Source organism: Alnus glutinosa, chromosome 12, assembly GCF_958979055.1.
Source record: "Alnus glutinosa chromosome 12, dhAlnGlut1.1, whole genome shotgun sequence".
Classification (NCBI taxonomy): Eukaryota; Viridiplantae; Streptophyta; class Magnoliopsida; order Fagales; family Betulaceae; genus Alnus; species Alnus glutinosa.
The window spans coordinates 22,267,353-22,292,258 of NC_084897.1; the positions used below are offsets into that span (position 1 = coordinate 22,267,353).

The 24,906-nt window shown below is 34.7% G+C and overlaps 3 protein-coding genes across 7 annotated transcripts; 2 read left to right on the plus strand and 1 right to left on the minus strand.

Annotated features, from left to right (window-relative positions):
- The first annotated feature begins 1,112 nt into the window (after window positions 1-1,112).
- LOC133851781 (peptide chain release factor PrfB2, chloroplastic) lies at window positions 1,113-4,727 on the plus strand. The gene is made up of 7 exons (XM_062288356.1): window positions 1,113-1,907; window positions 2,400-2,612; window positions 2,902-3,003; window positions 3,197-3,334; window positions 3,616-3,920; window positions 4,061-4,214; window positions 4,302-4,727. Exons 1-7 carry the CDS (start codon window positions 1,332-1,334, stop codon window positions 4,434-4,436), a joined length of 1,623 nt encoding a protein of 540 aa, XP_062144340.1. The 5' UTR covers window positions 1,113-1,331; the 3' UTR covers window positions 4,437-4,727.
- Window positions 4,728-7,607: 2,880 nt separating this feature from the next.
- LOC133852393 (uncharacterized) lies at window positions 7,608-13,716 on the plus strand. 5 transcript variants are annotated; one of them, XR_009895930.1, is made up of 7 exons: window positions 7,608-7,850; window positions 9,308-9,525; window positions 9,608-9,802; window positions 11,049-11,164; window positions 12,224-12,618; window positions 13,202-13,306; window positions 13,400-13,716. XR_009895930.1 is itself a non-coding variant. In XM_062289140.1 (6 exons), exons 3-5 carry the CDS (start codon window positions 9,692-9,694, stop codon window positions 12,594-12,596), a joined length of 600 nt encoding a protein of 199 aa, XP_062145124.1. In that variant the 5' UTR covers window positions 7,608-7,850; window positions 9,308-9,525; window positions 9,608-9,691; the 3' UTR covers window positions 12,597-12,618; window positions 13,089-13,108. The 5 variants fall into 5 exon arrangements, 4 of the variants coding, with proteins under 4 accessions (XP_062145124.1, XP_062145123.1, XP_062145126.1 ...); XM_062289140.1 differs by lacking the exons at window positions 13,202-13,306; window positions 13,400-13,716 and adding an exon at window positions 13,089-13,108; XM_062289139.1 differs by lacking the exons at window positions 13,202-13,306; window positions 13,400-13,716 and having other exon boundaries at window positions 7,610-7,850; window positions 12,224-12,983.
- Window positions 13,717-16,919: 3,203 nt separating this feature from the next.
- LOC133852449 (uncharacterized) lies at window positions 16,920-21,787 on the minus strand. Its single transcript, XM_062289209.1, has 6 exons — window positions 21,416-21,787; window positions 20,260-20,508; window positions 19,986-20,159; window positions 19,754-19,860; window positions 18,350-18,666; window positions 16,920-17,654 (listed from the first exon to the last, which is right to left on the minus strand). Exons 1-6 carry the CDS (start codon window positions 21,563-21,565, stop codon window positions 17,176-17,178), a joined length of 1,476 nt encoding a protein of 491 aa, XP_062145193.1. The 5' UTR covers window positions 21,566-21,787; the 3' UTR covers window positions 16,920-17,175.
- Between the last annotated feature and the right edge of the window lie 3,119 nt (window positions 21,788-24,906).

Here is a 24,906-nt window from a genome sequence, read left to right on the forward strand (position 1 = left end):
TGGCTCAAGTTCAAAGTGAGAAAGAAACCATTAGTGGTGGTGGTGGTTCGGTAACCTCAAGGTAATTTTCATGTGATGGACAAATATTAGGATGAGGGTTCGACCCTTACGGTGAAAATTTTCAAACTTGGCTAGTATTAGTTGCATTGGACTCCACTGATATTTTGATAAAGTTGAGTTAGGTCATGACTCAATTGAACTTTAGAGAATGCTTGTAGTTCCTACCGTCTAGATTCTTTTTGTGTGGTTTTCACTTGCCAATAGACAAATAAGTAAAGTAGTCATTCTGATATTCCTCTTGACTTTTTAAATTAGAAAACAAAATAGGTTCAAAGTGAGAAGATTATAAAAAAGAAAAAAGAAAAAAGAAAAAAGAAATGAAAAATGAAAAAAGAAGGGGTTAAATTCAAATTTACATCTTAAAATTAAAAGAAAAAAAATATTAGACGTAGGTCTGGTTTATAATTTACCGACACTGTTCGGAGGGTGTTGTTTATTTATGGGATAATTGCATCGTTGGTCCCTGTGGTATGCCATAATTATTTTTCACTCATTATGATTTAAAAAGTTCATGAGAGGTCAATGTGGTATGCAATAATTACGTTTTACTCCTTGGGTCGATTTTTCGTCCACAATTTTGACAGAATCTGTTAGCTCTACACGTCAGCGACACGTGTCGCCATCTTATTGGCGACACGTGTCCATCTTAATAAAAAAAATATAAATTTATTAAAAAATAAATAAATATAAATTTAATTTTTTTAAAAAAATAAGTATTTTTATTTATTTTTTAATAAATTTATATTATTTTATTAAGATTGGACACGTCAGCGCCATGTGTCATTATCTTATTGGTGACACGTAGCGCTGACGTGGCATTTGACGGAATTTGTTAAAAATTTTAACAGAATTTTACGTCAGTGATCGATTTGTAATTATTGCATACTACAAAGACCTCCCATGTACTTTTTAAACTATAAGAAATGAAAAATAATTATGACATACCACGTGGACCAACAGTACAATTATCCTTTTATTTATTTTTATCCCTGATCTGATTTCAAATTGGCCTACGATCTTTTGCATTCAACATGATCAAACCCGTTTCGTCTGTCCAATAGGTCCCGGAATAGTCGTAAATATACGACGACACGTCGTCGTTTCATGGACGGGTTTCGTCGTCTTGGAGCTCTAAACCCTGAGATTGAGAGTCCCAAACGTTCAATCTCGCTTAAACCCTGAACGTTCCAATCCATCAAAAAGGAAAGGAAAAAAGAAAAGAAAAGAAGATCAATCTTTATTTTCCCATTCATCATACAAATCCCAAAAAAATGTCATTTCTCATACTCAGAAAATCATTTAGAAGCTCCAAAATTTCTACGCAAACCCCTAGAATTTCCTTCCTATTCTCTTATGCGTCTCACAAAACCACAGAAACCCCATCTGGGTCTCGTCGATTCTCGCATTCGATAGCAGAAAACCCTAGTTCTACACCTGGATATCCCATTTACAGGCATAGCTTTTCTGGGATTTACTCCAATTCACTTCCAAGCATAAAAAACTCTAATGGGTTTCACCAAACTCCTTTCCTTTCAACACCTGCGGAATCCGAGAAGCTTATTTCAGGTTCTGGGTCTCCCATTTTTAGGCGTAACTTTTCTGTGTTTTGCCCCAATTCACTTCCAAGCATAAAAAACCTTTGCCAATTTCGCCAAAGTCTAGTAATTTTGACGCCGTTTCGATATTTTGGCACCGAAGCTGCTGTACAGCCCTCAACTGCGGACGGACTCACGGTCGAGGGGATCATAGCTAGTAATTGGACAATTCTTGATGAGAGTGAGAGTGATTGGAAGAGTCATGCTGCTGCAATTGCTCAATCCATTCATCTTATCAAGAAGCGTTTGAGGGTATGACATGTAATGTATCTGGGTCTAGGTTTAAGACTCGGGTACTTATGTTTAAAGCTCAACAATTCTTGGTCATATTTTTGATTGAGGTCCGATACTGTAGTATGTTGGTGTTCGAGTGAGTTCGTTTTAAGTTTGAATTATGATTGTTGTAGTTCTTTTGATCATAAGAGGTTAAACAAACATCAATTTGGGTTATCCTGTTATCATTTTGACTATATTTGATTTTCACAAAATTTTAGTTGAGTTTAGTTTAGTTGTTCATCAAAGAAAAATTATATATTTAAGAATAGTTGAAGCATAATTTGTATATATATTGAGATTTTCACTATTTACTATGTAATTGTATTGGAATGGTTTTCAGCTGTCTGAAATCTCGAAGAATAATTTTGCTTTACTTTGTCTGATTATAAGAACTGAAACAGGTTTTGGTTTTGGTTTGTGTATGACCTATTTTATGGAAATGTGTGTCTTTTTTTGGTATGCTGGCAGTGGAATAAATTGGTGGTTAGGTTGGATTTGTTATCAATGGAGCTGAATAAGCCAGATCTTTGGGATGATCCTGTGCATGCGGGGAAGATTAGCCGTGAACATGGTTCTCTCATGGGTAAAATGAAACAGGTGAGGGCATTTGAGCGAGAATTGCTAGAGCATATTGACATGATAAAGCTTGCTCGTGAGGAGAACGATGCGGACATGGAATCGGTGGGCACTCACTTCTTTATCTAGGCATGTATTCGTTAGAATTATTACTTGTATATTAAAGAATTTGGCAAAATTTGATCCCTTCTTTTTTTTTTTTTTTTTTTTTTACTTTTGTGAACTAATTTAACATTTTGAAAGCAAACTACACAGATAACCATTGGTTCTTTGCGTGTTAGATCCTTATCTTAATGTTCAACCTTTTCTTTTAAGGTAGAAGGTAATACTTGGCAATCTTCTCTTATTACCTGGATACCAACTTTTATACATGTCGCTTGCCTTCACTTTGCAGGAATCAATGAAAGCTTTGCTTAGGATGAGAAGAAACTCAAAAGAGAAAGAGCTTCAAGCTATGTTAGCTGGGGAGCAGGATTCTTGCTCTTGTTACATAGAGGTTAATTTTATTTTATCGTTGCAACAGCGATTAGGTTCATTGCATCTTTTTTGCATTAAATATTTGTACGTTTCCTGAAGTCCCCTGTCTGATCGTGTTAACTTGAAATTGCCCCATAGTTCGCTTATATATATCTTCTTTCTTCTCCTTGATTACCAGTAACAATAGCTGTGGTAATATGTGCGTGATATAGGTTCAAGCTGGAGCTGGGGGTACTGAGAGCATGGATTGGGCAGCAATGGTCATGCAGATGTATAAAATGTGGGCTCAGCGACGTGGATATAAAGTAGCCGTTGTGGATGAAATGCCTGGTGAGATTGCCGGAATCAAGGTTCATCTTCTTACTAGTTTGCGCTCATCCTTATTTTCAATTGAATTTATTCTTGGTGATAGATCACATGCCCTGTAAAGAAGGAAATCAGCACACCCACTCTAAGCAACCTATCTGTGCTACTATTCAACAGTGGATAGTGCTTTCATTTGTTTATTTCTGAATTTTAAATGCCTGTCAATCCTGCTTGATCTGAAAGTTTGGTCTGCATTTTAGTTATTACTAAGCATCGTTGTTAAATACAACTAGTTTTCTGATTTTAAATTAATGTGTTCTTTCAGCGGGCAACAATCAAAGTGGATGGTGAATACGCTTTTGGATACGCTAAAGCAGAAGTAGGAGTCCACAGGTTGGTACGTATCTCACCTTTTGACAGTAATAAGCGCCGGCATACATCATTTGCTGCTGTTGCTGTAATTCCAATCACGGGTGATGGATCTACCCGTGTACAAATCAATGAATCTGATCTCCGTATTGAGCGGTTTCGTGCTGGGGGTCCTGGCGGCCAGCATGCTAATACAACTGACAGTGCTGTGAGGATAGTTCACATTCCCACAGGAATTACTGCCACTTGTCAAAATGAAAGGTATGAAATTTGTGTGCGCAAAAGATTAGAGGAAAAAAGAAATATGCCTTCATGCTTTCTTTTTGGTATTAGTGGATTTAGAAGTAACGGTTTTCTAACTTTTCTTAATTCCAAAAGATACATTTTTGTTGTAAACACAGATCACAACATCAAAACAAGGCTTCAGCGATGGCTGTGCTTCAGTGTCGAGTGGACCAGCTTGAGATGGCTCGCCAGGCTCAGATGAATGCACAACATACTCAATCTCTCACTGACATAACTTGGGGCAGCCAGATTCGTAGTTATGTGCTTCATGTATGCTCTGGAGTCTTGGACCTTACTTCTTTCACTAACTTATTTGGATCCATCGATCACTAACTTCCATTGATATTTTTGATGCAGCCTTACCGCATGGTGAAAGATCTGCGAACTAGCTATGAAGTTTCGGATCCTGATTCTGTTCTTGAAGGAGATCTGGATGGCTTCATATTGAGCTATTTATCAGCTTCCATTGATAAAGATGAAGGTCACCAATGAACTTATTAGTTACCGGATTTCATAGGCATTATGCATATTGTCACAAAGCTGAATCCATGCAAGGTGTACATCTGACTGATGACGATTAGCCATAAGACTTGACTAACAAGCCAATCAGCTGCAACGATGTTCCCAGTCAGGCATGGGCTTTTGAATTTTGATAGTCATGTAGAGCTGATATAGTTAAAATTTAGAGAGGGCATGGCATTTATAATTTTAGTAGTAGGATTGAAAAAAGGTCCTTCAAATATTTATTTTTGGTGATACAATCAATCATGTGCTTTTTCTTCTCTTGGATAGTAGCCCGTCAAGTGACTAGGGGTGGACAAAACCTGCCCAATCCGACCGCCTGCCCCGCCCCGCAAAAGCCGGATTTTAGGCTAAAAAATGCGGATCTGGGTTTAAAATTCCAGGATCCGTACAGAGCGGGGCAAGTCACAGGTTTTAGTTTTTAAAAACTCCAGGTATCCGCCCCGCCCCGCATGCCTAACCTAAAGACCTCAAAACTAAAAAATCCTAAAAGTTCTAAACATGCTGCGCCGCTCATCCCTACCCAGAGGTCTCAGATCAGTCTGAACTCAAGGCTGAAATCCTGAGTCCCCTGTGCTGCAGCTGCCGCTCACCGGCTCACCCTTCTCCTCTGATTGTCCCTTCCTTTGAAATCTTGAGTTCCCTTGTGCCGCTCACCCTCTCGTCCCTCTAAATTCCCAGGCAAGATTGATCTAAGCTTGACCCCATTAAATCTCAAGTATTTCTTCCACTCTTCGGTCTTCGCTTTCCACTTTCATGTTTCTTTTTTGTCGTGAAATATGGGATTTCAACTAACCTAACCAAGCCAAGTTGTTGTATAACGCTCGACTGAATGTGTCTTTCTTGATTTCTCAAGCTCCAAGCTTTCTCCCACTCAATTTTTCTGTTGACCATTGTTAGTGTTAGTCTGATTTAACAATACCTGATTTGCCCCGCCCAACCCGCAAAAGGTTTATTTATTAATTATTATGATTATAAATTTATAGATGAGATGAGTACAATGAACATTACAAACCATTATATATTACAAGGTCGGTCCTTTTCACTATCTAGAGAAAGATTAAGGAGAAAATACTATCGAATATGCTACAAGAGAATTTGGTTAAAGTGATTGAGCAAGATTGTCGGCACGAGAATTTGCATTCCTAAAGGGAGGATTTGATGGATGGAGTGTGGAATTCCAAGCCCTAAGATGCTCTCATCACTCATAATGTTTTTAGTACATAAAAAGTTGTGTTAGATCGAAAATCGTTAGTTTGGTAAAAGTATTGAAAAAAATATTTATTTGACTTTTTTGCTATAAAAATGCCCAAGGCAAAGTAGTGAAGATTCAAATCCAGATGGGTCATGAACATTGACAAATTAGAGACATTTGGAGATTGATCCTTCAAAGTAATCATTTGAACGCTTAATAATAGTTAATATTAGTAGCCGAAGGAGATATCATTTTGGAGCTTGGGTTCCAAAACTAAAAAGCGAGACGACGTAACTTTTGTAAACCCGTCCTCATAGAAATAAGGCACAGCTTTGCGCAGGTTAAAAAGTCGACGGCGAACTTCGAAATATTGAGAAAGCCACAAGCGCTGTGACTAAAAACGATTTAAGGTACGAGGCCGTCTCAGTTATCTTACTCTATCGCTCTTTTTAATTTCTTTAATTTTGTGACCGAAAACAAAAAAGTTAAAATTTTCATCTAGAAAAGTTGAAATAAAATAAAATGAGAGAGAGAGAGAGAGAGCACTAATGGATTCATACAATCAACGCGTTCAGATTGAAGATCATCAATTAGTTCAAAGCCATTGTAAATATATGTCCCTTCCCCTCTATTTTTGGGAGGGCTAACAAACTTAGAGAGAGAGAGAGAGAGGGAGCAGCACTGAAGGAAAGAGAAAGAGAAAGAGGCAGAAAAGTATTGGTTTCCTCCAATATCTTACCATTTCGTCTCTATTTTTTAGTTTGTATATTGAAATAGACATGATCATAAAGGTGGGTTGGAGTCCTTTTAATATGGATTGAGCCACAATTCCAATGTTCACTTTGATGAGCATCTTTCTTGCTTTCTGACACAATTTGTATGTCTCATGTAATAATCATGACCAAAGAAATCATGCAATATTTATGCAAATCATATTGTAAGAAACAAGTTGGGAAAGGAAATGGAAAGTTATCAATATCGCATTTTGTTCCTATATATGTTTTGAGATATAATTTAATTTACTGATATATATACTTAATTACAAGACAAAAAGCATGGACACTTACTGAAGCAAGAAACAAACATCCTGCACCAAACCATTTTCTATGTCTAACTAAGGAAAGAAAGTGAGCTCTATGGAAATGTTTCCTTCCTTCAAACCAAAAAGGAATAATTTTACTAACATTCTTCAGTCTTTCAATAGACATACAATAAAATCAAATAACAAAGTAGCTAACAATAAGCCTCTTCTTTTTTTAATTTTAATTTTAATTTTTTTTATTGAACAGAATAAGCTTCTTCTTAAAATGAGTCAAATGACAATGCCAAAACTAACCCTTATTGGATAAGGCTCGACTTTATCACAACACTATTAAATGTAGCAAAATCTATATAGAAATTGCAGTCATTGAAAAATGGACAGAAATTTCTTACAAACCGATTTGTAGGAAATTTCATACAACCTATATATAAGAATGATATATGTCTCTTCGCATGTGGGAAGTACATGTTGTTTTATTAATACTATTAAAAAATCATGTGAGAATCACTTGCTATTAAAACATGTACTTCTCATATGCCAAGTGACACATGTCACTCTTATATGTGGGTGGTATGAAATTTCTTACAAATTGGTTTATAGGAAATATTTGTCATTAAAAAGTTAATCTATATATATAAAAAAATAAAAAATAAAATAAAATTGTGTCACCAGAAATTTCGGATGTTGAATATGAGCCAATGCAAGGTGTTAGATTTCTTAGCTTCACAGCAGAAATTAGATAGATATGGTAGTTGACATAAGAAGAATAACAGCATATGTTGCTGTTTTCCCTCCCTAATTTGAGGAAAAACGCAGATCTGGGTTTAAAATTCCAGATCCGTGCGGGGCGGGAGGGTCACGGGTTTTATTTTTTAAAAGCCCCGGGTACCCGCCCCGCATGCCTGACCGACCTAAAGACCTCAAAACTAAAAAATCCCCTACCCCGAGGTCCGAGACCAGTCCGAACTCAAGGCTGAAATCCCGAGTCCCCCGTGCCGCACCAGCTGCTCACCGGCTCACCCCCTCTCGTCCGGTCGTCCCTCCCTCTGAAATCCCGAGTCCCCCTGCGCCGCTCACCCCTCTCGTCCGGTCGTCCCTCTGAATTCCCAGGAGAGATTGATCTGAGCCTGACCTCGTTGAATCTCAGGTATTTCTTCCACTCTTCAGTCTTCCCTCTCCACTTTTATGTTTCTTTTTTTTGTCGTGGAATATGAGATTTCAATTTTCAACTAACCTAACCAAGCCAAGTTGTTGTATAAAGCTCAACTGAATCTGGCTTTCTTGATTTCTCAAGCTCCAAACTTTCCCCCTCTCAATTTTTCTGTTTACCATTGCTAGTGTTAGTCTGATTAGACAGCACCCGCCCTGCCCAACCCGCAAAACCCGCCCCGCCCAACCCGCAAAACCCGCCCCGCCCAACCCGCGACCCTGTGAACAGTTGCCGGGCCACGGGTAGGGTTTTTCGAACCCGCAGAGAGTGCGGGTTTAGGTGCCAAAATGGCGGAAATCCACCCTGCCCCGCCCCGTGCCCACCCCTTAGTAGGAAGGATCCGCCCTCGGCCCTTGTATCCTTTCTTTTCCTTATTTCACTGCAAAAAAAAAAAAACTCAGACTCACCATTTGAGTTTTACTTGGTAAATCCTGTATGCATAGAATTATATATCTTATTTTTTTCTTCAAATTCTACCCCCTATTAATGAGAGAAAATTAGAATAAGTAGGATCATTATTGGATAATGACCTTTTTTAGTGATTAATAAGTTAAAATTAGGCGCAAAAAATAATTTGGGATGTGTCAAGAAAACAAAATTAATTAGTTAAATGTGGGATATTGAAATACATATTTCTCTATAATGTTTAAGATTTCGTAACATGTATAATTTTTTCAGATAACCATTATTTTTAAATCACAAGCATTTTCCACTTTAATATTTATTATTATTATTATTATTATTATTATTTTTTATCACATTTTATTAGGAAGTCTTGATATGTAAAATCTTAATTATTAAAATTTGAAATTAGAATTCGAAATACCCACGACTTGTAAAAAAGAAAGAACTTTATGATACAATGCCTACGAATTGTAGAAGGTTTATTTATTAATTATTATGATTATTAATTTATAGATGAGACTTGTACAATGAACATTACAAACCATTATATATTACAAGGTCGGTCATTTTCACTATCTAGAGAAATATCAAGTAAGGAGAAAATACTATCGGAAATGCTACAAGAGAATTTGGTTGAAGTGATTGAGCAAGATTGTGATCTCGAGAATTCCAAGCCCTATGATGCTCTCATCACTCATAGCGTTTTTAGTACATAAAAAGTTGTGTCAGATCGAAAATCGTCAGTTTGGTAAAAGACTTAGAAAAATATTTATTTGACTTTATTGCTATCAAAAAGCCCAAAGCAAAGTAGTAGTGAAGATTCAAACCCGGATAGGTCATGATCAGTGATATGATTGATAGAAGGGATATGTCATGTGTACAAGGTCATGGTTGACAAATTAGAGACATTTGGAGATTGATCCTTCAAAGTAATCATTTAAGCATTCACAACAGCTTTCTTATAAAGGGTTATGTTCTCTAAATTTTAGGGAAAATTTTCAGAAAGTCATAAAAAGTTACCCACAGCATCTTCCTGAAAGAGATACCATTTTGGAGCTTGGGTTCCAAAACTAAAAAGCGATACGACGTTGCTTTTGTAAACTCGTCCTCACGGAAATAAGGCACAGCTTTGCGTAGGTTAAAAAGTTGATGGTGAACTTCGATAGATTGAGAAAACCACAAGCGCTGTGACTGAAAACAATTTAAGGTACGAGGCTGTCTTCTGGATTTTTAATTTCTTTAATACCCAAAAAAAAAGAAATTAATTAATATATATATTTTTTTTGCAGGTGGTTTTCGAATTTGGAATAGAGAATTTTCATCTGGAAAAGTTGAAATAGAATAAAAATAAGAGAGAGAGAGCGCGCGCGCTAATGGATTCATCTTCATCAATGATAACTCCAGAGGATGTGTTGGAATCGCTGATGAATGACGGTACAATCGACACGCTCAGATTGAAGATCATTAACCAGCTCAAAGCCAATGTAAATATATGTCCCTTCCCCTCTATTTTCTTTGCTTTGGTTTTCTCTCTCTTTCTCTCGATTTTGTGGGTAAAATCTGAATTGTGGGTTTTTTTTTTTAATTTTATATTCTGAGAGCTAATGGAGCAGTGAACTTGTCAAGTTTAATGGTTTTTGGTGGTTTATTTGTGTGCTAATTGCCTGTATTGTTTGTTTGTATAGCTTCACTCATTAGTCACTCATGAGTTACACAAGCATATACATATACACACACATGTATGTATATATTTATTTATAGAGCAGTTCTATAGATACCAATGAATCATACAAAAGTATTTTGAATGATGGGGTTAGTGGCAGAGCCAGGGATTTTTACTTGTAGGGCTGAATATTGTTGCAAGGCAGAAGAGGGAGGAGGTTTGAAAGGCGACTTGGAAGTTGAGAAGAAGAGACAAAGCAGAGGAGGGGGAGGGAGGAGTTGAGGGGAGGATGGATGAAAGGATCACGTGTAGGTTTTGGAAAAAGAAATCTTTTGGTTTATAGAAACCTTTTAAGGGTTAAATTTTTTGATTTAAAAAAGAGCTAAAATGTTTTATCATATTTTTGAGGAGAGGACTTTTAGATTTTAAAAAGAAAAGAAACCCAAATATATTTTGTGATGGTGCATTTTGTAAGAAAAGAATTTCCTATGTCTGTGTTAGTGTGTGTGTGTGGTTGTTCTTGATGAGGAGTTGCATATATTTACATTGTGCATGTATTTTAATGAGTTGGTATGAGCTATTTGTTAGTTAAAGTCCTAGTGTCGGTATCATTGATTCTAATTTGGGAACTAATATGCAATTCATGTGGTTGAATATAAGAATTTGTGGGTTCAACTGTTTGCTCCAGTAGATCTTTGTAAATTGTTGACAGTATCGGTAGACTAGCACGGGTTCCTCCTCCAGAAGTTCAAATCAGTGAATTTTGAAATTTTTTGAGTTTGAGCACAATCAAGTTTGCTGCTCTTGTTGATTCTCACTTTGGCCAACTAGTTGTCTATGGTTATTCAATTTTCGGATATAAGTGACATATTGTCAGTTAATAATTCTGAAGCTCTGATGGCACTTGCGTGAGTGCAATCTTGGATCTCATTTGAGTTTCTGGCCTCTACCAGAAGTGTACCTTTTCACTTAGTCCAAGGGTTGTCAAACATTTGAATGCTTAAGGAAGTACTAGTTTATTTTTCTCTAAAAGGGAATAATACTTATGTCTGTGCTCCTTGTTGCAGGAGGAGCTTAAGAATACCACTATCAAAATGGCAGAACAGAGCAAAGTTCTTAACACTCCTGGAGCAGAGAAACAGACGAAAAGAGAGCTGTTTGATGCACTAAGGCAGGAACTTGAGTAAGTGTTGGTGTTTCTTAACTGTTTTCATTTGTTTCTTAAGATAGAATAGCCTCCCAGGTTCGCACTAAACGCTCTTGCTTACTTTTGAGAAAACTCATAGCTTATATGCAGTATTGGAAGGGGTTTTGATCATCTATTGGACAGTTTTCATTATCTTGAAGTTGTCTTGGCTGTATCAAATGTTAATAGTGACAGAGTTTTAAATATCACGAGATGAAAAAGTAAATAAGATGGCCCATCCTGTGTAAATTGTGAAGATTGCTTTGGAAAGATAGAAGCAACTTATAAGTGGGTGTTTGAGCAATTGTGAAGCTGAATCCATGTCTAAAATGGCCTTATCCATATTTACTGCCTCTTAGGTGGTGCAAAGTTTACATGCACTCTCTAAAATTTTAGTAATGCACAAAGTTATAGAGCTTTCTTAATCCCGTTTTCCACCCTCTCTTTTTCTTCTTCTTCTTTTATTTATTTATATTTTCGGTCATCATATTGATATTGATAATGATCCTTTAGCCAGTTTTTCCATTCATTAATTACAGAATTTTGAAGGTTCTTATGTTGTCTTAATTCGGAATAAACTATTTCTTGCGTTCCAACAAAATACTCTTTTATTTCCTTCTTAATAAAAAAAGATGTTCTGTAATATTTAAAGACAGATCTTAACTTATATAAGTTATTGACTTGGGTTTGTGATAATTTGTAGAATACATATGCTTGTGACAAGTAAGATCAGTCCAATAAAGTATGTGAATTCTTATTAATACAAAGTGACCTTTTTATAGTTGAAATAAAGTTAATTATACTTTGATTTGTTTTATCAATTCTTTCTTGATTTGCTTCATTATTGTAAATGTATTTATTAATAATCTGAAACTGACACATTATGTTAATTTATTGCTCCTATCTCTATGTGAATCTTGAAGAACGTCCCACATGGTTTGTTACTTGTCTTGGTTTAGAAGGGTTTTCTGATGTGTCACAATACTAATTTTTTTATGTCACTTGTTTACTACAGCAGTTTCTGTTCTTTACAATTTTCATATTGATTTCATGCAGAGCTCCAGTGCTTGAGAAGGCTTCTAAATCAGTTTGGGACCTTATTTTAGACAATAATGGGCTGGGGAAGGAAATTAATGAGATGGTTGAAAAAGTATTTTGTCGACTGAGCGGCCGGGAACCTCCTTTGTTTCCTTTGCCAGATGGTGAGACTCGGCCTAATAAAGAAACTCAGAATGAGAAAGGAAAAGGAAAAGAATTTGCAAATGAAGACAACCCGGAGAAGGAGAATTCTCCCTCTTTATCAAAGAAAAGGAGTTTTAGTGAAATGAATGCAGAAGGAGGTGAATATGAATCTGCAAGCAGATCCGGTGATCCTCCTGCCATGCTGGAAGAGTCTAGTAAATCACCTCAAGCAAGTTTGAAGACATGAGTCAGTATGTCAATCGAGTTAGGTATGGCAGAAGTGGCTTCTGCAAGTCTGGATCTTGAGTCTAGATTTTGATTTTAGTTAGTTTCTGAATTTCCTTTTAATGGATTAAAATCAACATTATTAGGATCTGACTAGAATAGAAGTTAATTGTAGCTACTGAGGTCTGAAACAGTGTTTGCACAACCCACATGTTTTATGCTGGAAAATTTGATTGATGCAGTTTACTTACTATTGTGTATTGTCAATATTTGTGCGAGGGATAGTTGTATTTGTTGCTTGAATTTGTTATGATAGAATGTAGATAGACTTACTTTTTACATGCCCGCAGTTGAGCATATCTTCTGTCTCATTTTGACTACTATAATGAAAACCCGTTTCTGATTTTTACTGCTGTTATCTGGGCTGCAAAGTTGCAGCAGAAAATGATATTATTATTATGATGTCTTATTCTTAGTTGATTGAATTGAATGGGAAAATTTTCTGATTGTTTAGCTTAACCTCATTGCACAAAAAACTAAAAGAGAGTCAGCTGTCATAAACCAGTTGTGATAGTTTGAATAGCGTAGTGTTGCCTTTATCTGAAGATTTGTGATTCAATCTGTAAGTCCAAGGTCGATCGAGCTGGAGGGATTTTGACATGCATCCTATGTCAGTATGCGATAATCCTCAAAGTGTGGTTGGCAAAGTGTTTCTGGATAAAATCAGAGCAGGTACAGGTTCTTTTGAGGCAGAAGCAAGTTCTTTTCCATAATCATGGAACCTGTTTCTGATTCTTTTGTTTGACAGATTATACAATCTTGCAGGTTAGAACATTCTCGGTAAAGGGGCATACTTTATTGCTAGGGATGGTAATTCTGTTATTATCTGGAAGATTAATTGGATTGTGGGGAGGATCAGGGTATATTCTGCGAGGAGCTTGCATGTTTTCCCGTCTTGAAGAGCTATTTGACCTAAATGTCAAAAACCTGTAGTTTTTTGGGATGCTATAGCTGATGATAGTTTAAAGTTAGAACTTTATTTTTGTTCTCGTCAATGAATCATATCCAAGAACCCTATTTTTGATAAGAACTGTTTGTATTGAATGTTGGATAAGATTGGAAATGGTGATGAGGATGGTAATTGATAGTAGGGAAAATTTGTAGAGATGGATGGATTGTGATGATGGAATTCTATAAAAGAAAGAAATGGAAAGAACCCAAGTAAAAATGGGATAATTCGAGGTTAGCCCAACCCCCAAACAGTAAAACTGTGTTTTGATATTTTTCCTCAATGGATCATACAAACTCCAGATGGTTTAACATTCTAACTAACCTTTTCTAATTGTGGGTTGTGTTCTACTTTCTTCTCTGTAGTGACTACATTTTGTCTCATTTTTTGTAGTTAAAATAAAATTTTAGCTTTTAATTTTTTGCAAGCAATCATAATCAGATATTCTCCCTAACCAAACAAAATGGATATGTAAGATTTGCAAGTTTGAATATTTGATGCGGTTTTAAAAGATTGACAAGTATAGGTGCTTGCCTTTCAGTACAACAAATATTGAATATTTCCTAATAATTGCTGTACTTCACAAGCCACGATAATTTATTGATTAGATGTATAGAAACAGTGTATGATTTCAAGAAAAAAAAAGTTGGGAAAATCTAGAGATATTGTAGGCAAAGCCATCTTGAGTTTTTAATGCTTGTATAAAGTTTTGTTTTGGGTTTTTTTTTTTTTTTTTTTTTTTTTTTTTTTTTTTTTTAATTGAATAAAGAAAAGGGTTACAAGGGAGGATCCTTGTTACTCCTGATCCGGATGGAAGAGAGAATGAGGGATCCTATGGGAATGCTTCCAAACATATGGTTGGAAGCGGCCCACTTAGCTAACACATGTGCACGAAAGTTTGCACATCTAGAAACTTTCAAAGCATACCATCTTTGAAAGGAGATTAAATCTAAACTAATATCCGAAATTACATTAGCAAAAGACCAAGAAGAAAAGAGTGAAGGCTGAATTATGGCCAGGATCACAAGAACTAGAAGAAGCAAGCCTATCTTTAGTTGTTTTTGTCCTCTTTGGGCAATTCATTATTCAAATACCAAAAATAAATTATCTAATCACTTTATACATTTTTTTTTTTTTTAAAAAAAAAAATAAAAAAATTATCAGTTCTTTTAAAGAGAACAGATACCAAAGCAATAAAACTTTCCAAAACCTTAAACCAGAAACAACACTCTAAATGCATCTTTAGCAGCCGAATTTTTTGGCAAATTCCTAGTCCCATCTCTATTCTAGGAGAACTGTCTCTCATAAATAAAGATGTGGATTTACAGAAATTGAAGAAAGCAAAAAAAAAAAAATTGTATGGAAAAAACTGAACTCTTTGACAGTAAGACGAAAATTAATCTGTCTCTTAGACAAATATTGTTTCACACTTAAACAATAAGTTTTGCAAAAGAAAATACAATAATTATGTCCTTAGGATACAATACTGCTCGAATGTAGTGTGTAGATTGCAAATTCAGAACACTATTCTGAATAAGAAATTCTGTAACAGCAGAAAAGAAGATGAAGAAGAGAAGGAAAAAGATTAACCAAAATATGCTGAAAAAATATATTTTAATCTAAATTGCAGAAACAGTTTATAGTAGTTTCTAACTGTTGAAAAAACAGCTCCTGACTGTTGAAAAAGCAGTTAGAAAATATAATTTCTAACGGTTAAGAAAATAGTTAATTATTCAAAAAATATTACTGTTAGAAAAGCAGTTGAAATGAGTTAATTATTTAAAAAATATAACTGTTAAAAAAGCAGTTGTATACATCAGAAAACAATAAACTTGTGTGCGACAATGTGCTCGTGCTATGTGCATCTAAAGCGACTAAGCGACACGCGTGGGTGCGACGACCAATGCTTCGTATTGGGTGACACAACTAGCACGTGTACTCAAAATCTTATCTAGTATAATAGCAAGATAATTGATTATAAAGCACTCAAAAAACTCATAGCTTTTCAATGTGGGACAAAAAGTAAAGCTACTGTTGCCTCTTGTAAGAGTTTGGGTTGTGTCTTAGTCTCAGTGTGGCTGATCATTATCTTGGACCAGCTACTGATCATTGCCTTGGCAAGTTATTACCTTACCAACTAGCTAATCAAACGTAGTAATTGAAAAAATAAAGGGAAAGTTGAAATATTCAAATTGAAGGAAAACTTAAATTTTCATGAAATAATTTTCAACACTGTCCTATATCCAATACTATAGGAGGATGACATTTTCTTGTTTTTGTTTGTTGAATCCTTTACCCTTTGAACTCCTCCTCGATATCCCAAGCATAAAGCCAACAAACAGAAGGAGAAATAGAGAGGGAGCGGGACCGAAAGAAAGAGAAAGAGAAAGAGGCAGAAAAGTATTGGCTTCCTCCAATATCTTACCATTTCTTCTCTCTTTTTTTTTTTTTTAGTTTGTATATTGAAATAGACATGATCATAAAGGTGGGTTGAAGTCCTTTTAATATGGATTGAGCCACAATTCCAATGTTCACTTTGATGAGCATGTTTCTTGCTTTCTGACACAATTTGTATGTCTCATATGTAATAATCATGGCCAAAAGCATCATGCAATATTTATGCAAATCATATTGAAAGAAACAAGTTGGGAAAGGAAAAGGGAAGCAAGGAAATGAAAAGTTTATCAATATCGCATTTTGTATTAAGGAAATGCTAAAGAAAGAAGTTCTCACTTCCTATGTGTTTTGAGATATAATTTAATTTACTGATATATATACTTAATTACAAGACAAAAAGCATGCACACTTACGGAAGCAAGAAACAAAAATCCTTCCTTCAAACTAAATTACACCATTGGTTCCTTTAGTTGGCTTAAATTACAAATTTCTCCACGTGGTATTAACATGAATTCAGAGATCCCTGTGGTTGGCTTAATTTACAAATTGATCCTTGGAGTCACATTTCGTTAAAAATTTTGACAGATTTTGTTAAACACCACATAAGCACCAATAAAATGACGACATGTGTCTATCTTAATAAAAAAATATAAATATTTTAAAAAAATTAAAATGAAAAAAAAAAAGAGCAAAGGCGTGGCTACCACCCCCAGATGCGTTTAACAGAATCTGTTAAAATTTTTAACGGAATATAACTCTTGAGATCGATTTGTAAATTAAGCTAACCACATGGATTTTTGAATTCATATTGATACCACATGGAGTACTGATTTGTAATTTAGACCAACCATAGGAACTAATAATGCAATTATCTCTAATTTTATTACCATTCTTCAGTCTTTAAATAGACATCCAATAACAAACAAACTAACAATAAGCCTCATCTTGACATGAGTCAAATGACAATGCTAAAACTAATCTTAAAACAATTTGTGTCACCAGAAATTTCGGCTGTTGAATATGAGCCAATGCAAGGTGTAGACTGTAGAGTGGCTGCTTTCTTCGATCTTGGTGTTAATTGAGCTTGAGCTAATAAATCCCTCCAAGATGGTTGCATTATTTATATAACAAGTTTAATAATTAAAACAATTAGAGATTCTGCTCACAAAACGACGTCGATCAGCGCGCTGAAGTTCTACCCCGACCACCAGGATGAAGCTCCAAGAACACTGTCGTTCTTGCCATTCTCTTCGTTTGGTGAATCAGTGAAGTCACCCAATGACATAATCTGATCAATGTTTGGAAGTCCTTGGTCGCTCATGATCCATTGGTTCATAGTGTTATTATGTACTTGAGGGTCTAAAATAGGCGTTCCTGCTCCATCGTCATCACCACAAGGAGCTGCTGATGACACAATATCGTAGTTTTGAAAACTTGTTGCTGGATTCACTTGGGATGATGATGCTAAAGCAAAATAAAATGGCTCTTGAATCTGCTCTCCCACGTGGGTTTCTACACCAGAAGAAAATGGCTGTTGAATTTGATCATCTGTCCCAAGAACTTCTGCATAATCAATCATCCCTTGAGTAGTACTCCACATATTTGCCATCCGTGGATTATTATCTCCTAATCGGTTGCTAACGACATCATGCAGGGGCGAAGAGAAGCCCATAGCTATGTTATCACAAAACAAAGGGATCAGGAGTACATTCTTCATTTCTTTGAAGTCGAAACTTTAAGAGAAAAATTCATTTATCACTTTTGCAATCATATTCTTTAACTTAAAAAAGTGTCAATTTAGTGTATCTACCTTTCAATATATATATGTATATATTTTTGAATTTCACTACTCCATTAAGATTAAGATTCTCCGTTAAATCTTGTCAAATTTTTTAAAATACCCATGTTTATAATAAATAAATAAATAAATAAAAAATTCAAAGATTTAGTCACATGTATTTTTGCAAATTCTGTTAAATCCTGGCCAATGCCTGAATTTAATTTTCTTTTTCCTTTTTATTTTTTTTCACTAAAAAAATGAGGGGTATTTTAAGAATTTGGACACAACTCCGTTAGAATTTAATGAAAGGGTGAAATTGAAAAAAAATTAGAAGATGGATAAATTAAATTGACACTTTTTAAAGTTTATGGGTATGATTAAAAAAATAATAAAAGATTAGGGATGGTGAGTGAAGTTTACCCAAACTTTAAAAAGAAATGCTACACAAACTTCCAAGTTTACACTCTTAATTAAATGCCACGTCAAAGACAAAGAGTAAGCATTTGAGAGTACTGTAAATTTGAGAATTTGTATGGCATTTCTCAACCTTAAAATAGTTATGGATGAGTAGGAAGAGACAGTGCAATACCTGTTGAATCCTCAATACTAAGGTATGGTTGGTTGATTTGGTCGTGTGCCTGAACATGTTGCATAGGCCCAGGGAAGCTTGAGAAAGGCAGCTGCAAACCGGATCCGGAGATGTTTGACCCATATTGTCCACCAGTACTCAAATCCAAAGAAGTTTCTGTAATCCCATTATTGTAGTAAACAGAAGGGAAATAAGGAGAACATGGCAAGGTTGGGAATGGTGTTTTTTGGCTCAACATAAACAACCTGCTATCGCATTGCAGGAGCTTCTCATAGTGTTTATCAAGGGCTCCTGGAGGAAATTCAAGATAGTGCCTCCTGAAAATGGTATATCAACACAATTCAAAATTTGGATTGAAAAAATGTGGTAGATAACAAGTGTATATAGTAACTAACATTTTACTAAGTGGTCTACGTAATATATATTTAGTTCCAAATTTTATAGTTTGTCAAACTAAGGCTACGTTTGGTACACTGGAATGATAATTTCCTAGGAATAGAAATGTGTATTATTAGGAATACAAGAAACTGGAATTGAATTATCATTCATATTATTTCGTTTGGTGACAACACATACCATATTTCTTAACTGGAATTGAATCATATTTTGCCAAAATTTCCTAAATTACCTTAACTCTAAAAATTGTTTTCCCAAAAAGCTTTTTTTTTTTTGAAACAAAAAAAATAAAATTGAATTTATCCCCCGTGGGTCGGGGTGGTCAACTACCCCATTAGAAGCTCCGGGGGTTTTCACACCACCCCCCGGAGGCTGGAGACCCTCATGGTGGACACCGAGGAGCTGCAAGGGTGGTGTGACTACACTCGATACCATTCAGGGTAGTCATGACTGTTGAAATTTATCCAATATCGATTGTAGAATGGGCTGAGTGGTCAGTTTGTAAGTGTGAGGAAAAATCTTATCTCATGAGGTGGTTTTTGGGGTTAAGAGAGGCTTAAGACCATTCAATAACAATCAACCCTAATGCGTCATGGGGGTGGTTGCGACCACACCTGAGGGTTTTCAAGGTTGGTGCAACAACACTTGGTGCTTCTGTTGAGGTGGTCGCCTCCCACAGAGACGATTAATTTTATTTTATGTTCTTTTTTGTTTGCCCAAACAAAAAGAGGAAAAAGAAAGAAAGATATATAATGGGTTTTTGGGAAAAAAAAATAAAAAATTATTTCAAGGCTATTCCATTCCCGAAAGAATAGTCATTCTTCCTATTTTTTTTTTAAAGAATAACTATTTCTCATTTTGAGGAGTAATCATTTTCTGTGTACCAAATTTGACCTTAACGTATATGCACGCTTAAAATATTGTCCATAAAGATGAACACTAGACTGAGCTATTTTATGATTAGAAAACCTAATGTAAACAATAAAATTTAAAAAATAAAATACAAACCTGTTAATTAAAGCTTGCCCATTAGTAAAGTCTCCGCTGACTTTCCATAGGGTATGCTTTCGCGGCATTGGATCAGTCTCTTGATAGAACGCAGGTGGAGTGTCAAGCTGAAACAAATTTCACCACCTTAAACTCCAAGAAGAAATAAACATTAATTGCACTTCAATGAATCTCAATCTCATTTTATTTTCTTTTTTTAATTTAAAAAAATAAAAAGAAAAATAAAAAGAACCTCAATTTCAAGAATTCCAGGCTCATTTGCCACCGTTGAAGCTCTAATTGATAAAATATCAGACCACTGTATTTCAATCTTGCTTTTCAAGCTCTCCTTCATGATCTCCCACACAAGTTTTTTCTTTGCGTAGTAACACTTGGCCACCAAGGCACCTTCACGTTTAGAAACTTCCTGCAAAATTTCTAGGAAAAAAAACCATGAAGAACAAGAACCCTTTTTCTCATCTTCGTTATTTACTACAACTTTTTCGGATTAATGTTGATTATTTTACCTTCCATGAGCCTATTCTAATTAACGATGCACCGAAGTTTGAAGCCTTGCACTTCTCAGCATCATAAATAAGCTTTGCCTGGACTGCACCAGGAACTGGTTTTCGATTAGTCCCAGAAACAGTACTTTTTGTGCTGTTCTTTGCATGAAAAATGCTCTTCTTCTCCACTGAGTCCACGAAAGAGTCTGTATTCGAAAATGTTAAACCGATAGGACCTAAGTTCAATAGAATTTCACTCAAGTAATTACCCTGCAAATTAGTACAATATGGAAGCAATGTTAAAAAATTGACCACAAAACTGAAAAATTGGGAAATCAATGATAACTAAACTACCATGCTAGGGAGATTTTCTCCTGCCTTTACCACACTGCTACACTCCCCTCAAACGGAGGTTCTTTTTTTTTTTTAATCAATATTATGGACCAACTGGGTTGCTCGTACCATGCACCTTTGTTCCTACTTCGGATATCCTTGTTCGTGTTTACGCCATTCCACCATTATCTTTGATTATTGGGGAGTCTTTTAGTGAGCCTATAATATAGCAAGTTGAGACACCACTCAATCCGAAAGCTTAAACTTATGGGTTTAAGCTCAATTATGCTATAGAGATAGAGAGGGACCAATGTGCTAAGATGATACCCAAGAGAGGAAAAGAAATTTGGCTGAAATGGGACGAGCTCTTGTTGATCTGATCGTTAGATTGATGTCTGCAGCTATTTTTTATGTATAAGATTTTGTTTTGGTTAGAACTAGCCTATCTTTAGTTGTTTTTGTCCGCTTTGGGCAATTCATTATTCAAATAACAAAAATAAATTATCTAATCACTTTATACATTAAAAAAAAAAAAAAAAATCCGTTCTTTTTAAGGAGAGTCCGCAAATAACAAAGCAACGGAAGTACGAAACCTTCCTTGAACCAAGAACACTTTAACTTAGCAGTCTTTTTTTGTTCTTTTCTCTGGCGGATTCCTAGTTCTAGTTCTAAACTAGGAGAACAGTCATGCTTACGTTTTCATGTTTTTATTTGTTGAATCTTTACACTCTAAACTCTTTCTGGATATCCCATGCATAATAAAGCCAACAAACAGTTGAATGATAGAACCTGAAAAAACAAAGAGAAATGAAAAGAAAGAAGAAAAAAAAGATTTTGAATCCACCTTTTCCCCACTTTCTGCTGATGTTTGTTTCAGCCTCTTGTTTACAGCTTCTGAGATGCGGAAATCACAAGCAGGGCTTCTGTTCATGTCCACAGGCTCAAAACGAGAGTTCTGAAACTGCTCAGAAGTAGAGTTCTCGCAAAACCCCATTCTTTCAATCCTTAATCCTATTAAGATATCCACATCAAAGAGGTTTATATGAGAATGTGCCGCGGCATAAGCGAGCAAATGAAATATCGCCGGAAACAGAGGAAACAGGGGAAGTAGGGAAGTAGCAGCACAATGTGATTTACTCGTGATTTATAATGGGAAGGAGTCTTTTTGACGCGGGACTGATGATGTTATAATTAGATAGGTCCCAGTCCCACTCCTCCTGCGCATTTTTAGGGCTGGTAGATTTCTTTTTTAGCTTCATAACAGAAATTAGAAAGATCCATTCAAAAAAAAAAAAAAAAACCAGAAATTAGATAGATACTTTAGTTACTTAGTTAGTTGACATAACAAAAATGGAATTGACTTTTGGAAGAGCTTCACTTAAGGGTATTGATTTTAAAACGTTTTAAACTAGGGTATTCAATTTTTAAAACGTCTCAATAACAGGAATTCCGTTAAGATTTTCAAAATCCTACCAAAAATTGAATTTTGGCAGGATTTAACAGTAAATCTTAATGGAGTACCTATTATTAAGACGTTTTGAAAATTGGATACCTAGTTTGAGATGTTTTGAAGTTCAGTACCCTTAAGTCAAATAGACCGATAGTTTGGTACTCTTAAGTGAAGTTATCCCTTGATTTTTTTAGCTTCTATCATTGGTTGATTTTGGCTGTGACAAAGTTTTTGTTTAAAGCAATTTCTATATACTGCACTTTTATATCGCTTTGCTGATGTGGCACCGTCAACTAATTCTTAGATCGATCCTCATTTAAAAATAAAAAATTTAGTGGTAATTACATTTTTCCTCTATCAACTACCAAAAAATGTACGATGCCCTCACAAATTACCAACTCGGCCAAAATAGAGCATCTAACTATCAACTTTACACATTTTGCCCCATTCCTTCAATCAAATCCGTTAACATGGATGGAATATGCCGGTTTTGGACGTTAATTTTGATTAAAAGACAAAAATGCCATCAATTGATAAAAAAAATAATAAAAATTTTGGTTTATTAATTTGGTTTAAATTTATTAATAAAAAATATTAAAAATAATATATTTAATAAAAAAAAAGAAAGGAAATATATTTAATATGTTAATTTGGGGGAGGGGGTGACGCACGAGCCACACTCAGAGGTGGCTTTGGCCACCCCAGCTTTTTCCTGGGGTGGCTGTGAGCCAACCTTTAGGGGTGGTTCGCAGGCCACCCTAGAGCAAAACTTGGGTGGCCGCGCAGCCCCATAGGTTGCGGGGTGGCCGTGAGTCACAGGCCACCCCCTTTTCCTTTGGTTATTTATTTATTTAATTATTTATTTGTTTAAGTTGAGGATATTTAGATATTTTTGAAATTGAATTAGGGTATTTAAGTATTTTCACGAGTTAGGTTGACAGAAATGGGCAAAACATGTAGCTGTGGTAGTTGAATACTATTTTTTGGTCGAGTTGATAGTTCATAGAGACATTGCACATTTTTTGGTAGTTGATAGGGGGAAAAAGTAATTGCCCAAAAATTTAAGAACTGATTGATAAATGTAGTATATAACATTGAACAATGTTTTTTGCATAACAAATGTACACGCTTTGTACAACAACGCTGATGTGGAAATGATTTTCACAATAAAAAAATAGTATGTTTTCTGCACACATAAAAAGTAAAAAATCATTTCCACGTTAGCGTTATTGTACAAAGCGTGTATATTTGTTGTACATGAAACTTTACTTTATACCATTAAATTGGTTGGATAAAGACTTCTTGCCTTTATTTTGAACTTTTTACTATTAAAAAGGTTACTGTTTTTACTTATTTTTGTGTTTTGGGCACATATTTTCATTTCAAAATTCTAGTATAAATATTTTTTTTCTAGCTTAATTTATATGGTTTTCACAATAGTTCAAATCAATCCAAATGAGTTGCAATGCTTTGTTATATTGTTTTCAATTATTGTGATATTAAAGAATCCTAACTTTATAGAATACATTTGCCAAAATATTGAATTACCCCACACAAAAAGAGAAGAGAATTTGAGGTGAAGATAAATTTTTGAATATTTGTTACTTACTTTAAACTATTAAGAACACTGAGATGTGACATTTGAGAATGTCTTAAGGTTTTATTAACACCACTTTTATAATAACTTAATGTTTCCATAAAAAAGTGTGGTATGTTACAATTTATTTGAGCACTGACATGGTTTAGCCAAATCAGCCATTAAACAAATTACAGGTGTTGTCTAGATAAAAGAAATTCATATTTGTATGTGTGATATAGTTTTGTTAGAACAACATGCTCTTATCTTTTTTTTTGTTGTTATTTTATGAATGAAATCATTACTCCTTTCTAAAAAAAAAGAAAGAAAGATACGTTGATTAAATTGAATGAAGTATATATTACTATAAACACTAAGTCAAAATGATACGTGAACCCATTTTAGCATGTAGTTATTGTGGAAGAACATTTTAATATTGACATATATATATTTATGATGAATAATCTCAATCGCGAATTATACATGGTTCAGATTAAATTTTATAGATTTAATGGTATATATTTTGTCACATCATTTAAAATTTTAAATAACGTGATAACTTGTATATTGTTAATTGTAAATAAAATTTAGACTATAAAATAGATCCTCTCCACCTCAATGAGTAAGAGAATTTCAATGGCAGATTCATCCTATTAGTAGAATCATAAGACGACACATAGCTTAGCTCAGGTTGTCATTAGACAATTCATAGATCAAGTTTGAATGAAAGAAATTTATGAATGTATTTGTAATATTGTTTTGTTAGCTATGCTCTGTTTCTATAAAAATTAAAAAAAAAAAAAAAAAGAAAGAAAAAAGAAAGAGAATTTCAATTCTTAAATCAATATAAATACCGTTATCTTTTACTAGTACTCTATTACTTATGTATTCAACTATTGAGATCAATTAAAGTCTGTTATCAATTTATTCTAAGAAATGTAGAATATTTCCATCCATCCATTAATACAGGAGAGAAATAATTACTGTACAACTTTGTACAACTCCAACAACTTTTTTATTTTTTTTTTTTTTTTTTTTTTTTTCAAACTAACTAACTATTGGATCTGTTTTTTTTACATGTGGGTCATACATATTTAACGGTTGATTTTAAAAAAAGTTGTTGGAGCTGTATAAAAGTTGTAAACGAATCATATCTTAATACATAAACATGTATATACTATGGAGGAAACAATATATTAACAACTTCATTTTTTTTTTTTGGAGGAAAGATTAATTTTCATTAATTAAGAGAAGAGTACATAACAAGCCACCATAAAGGTGTACACAAGAACCATCATAGAGGTGTACA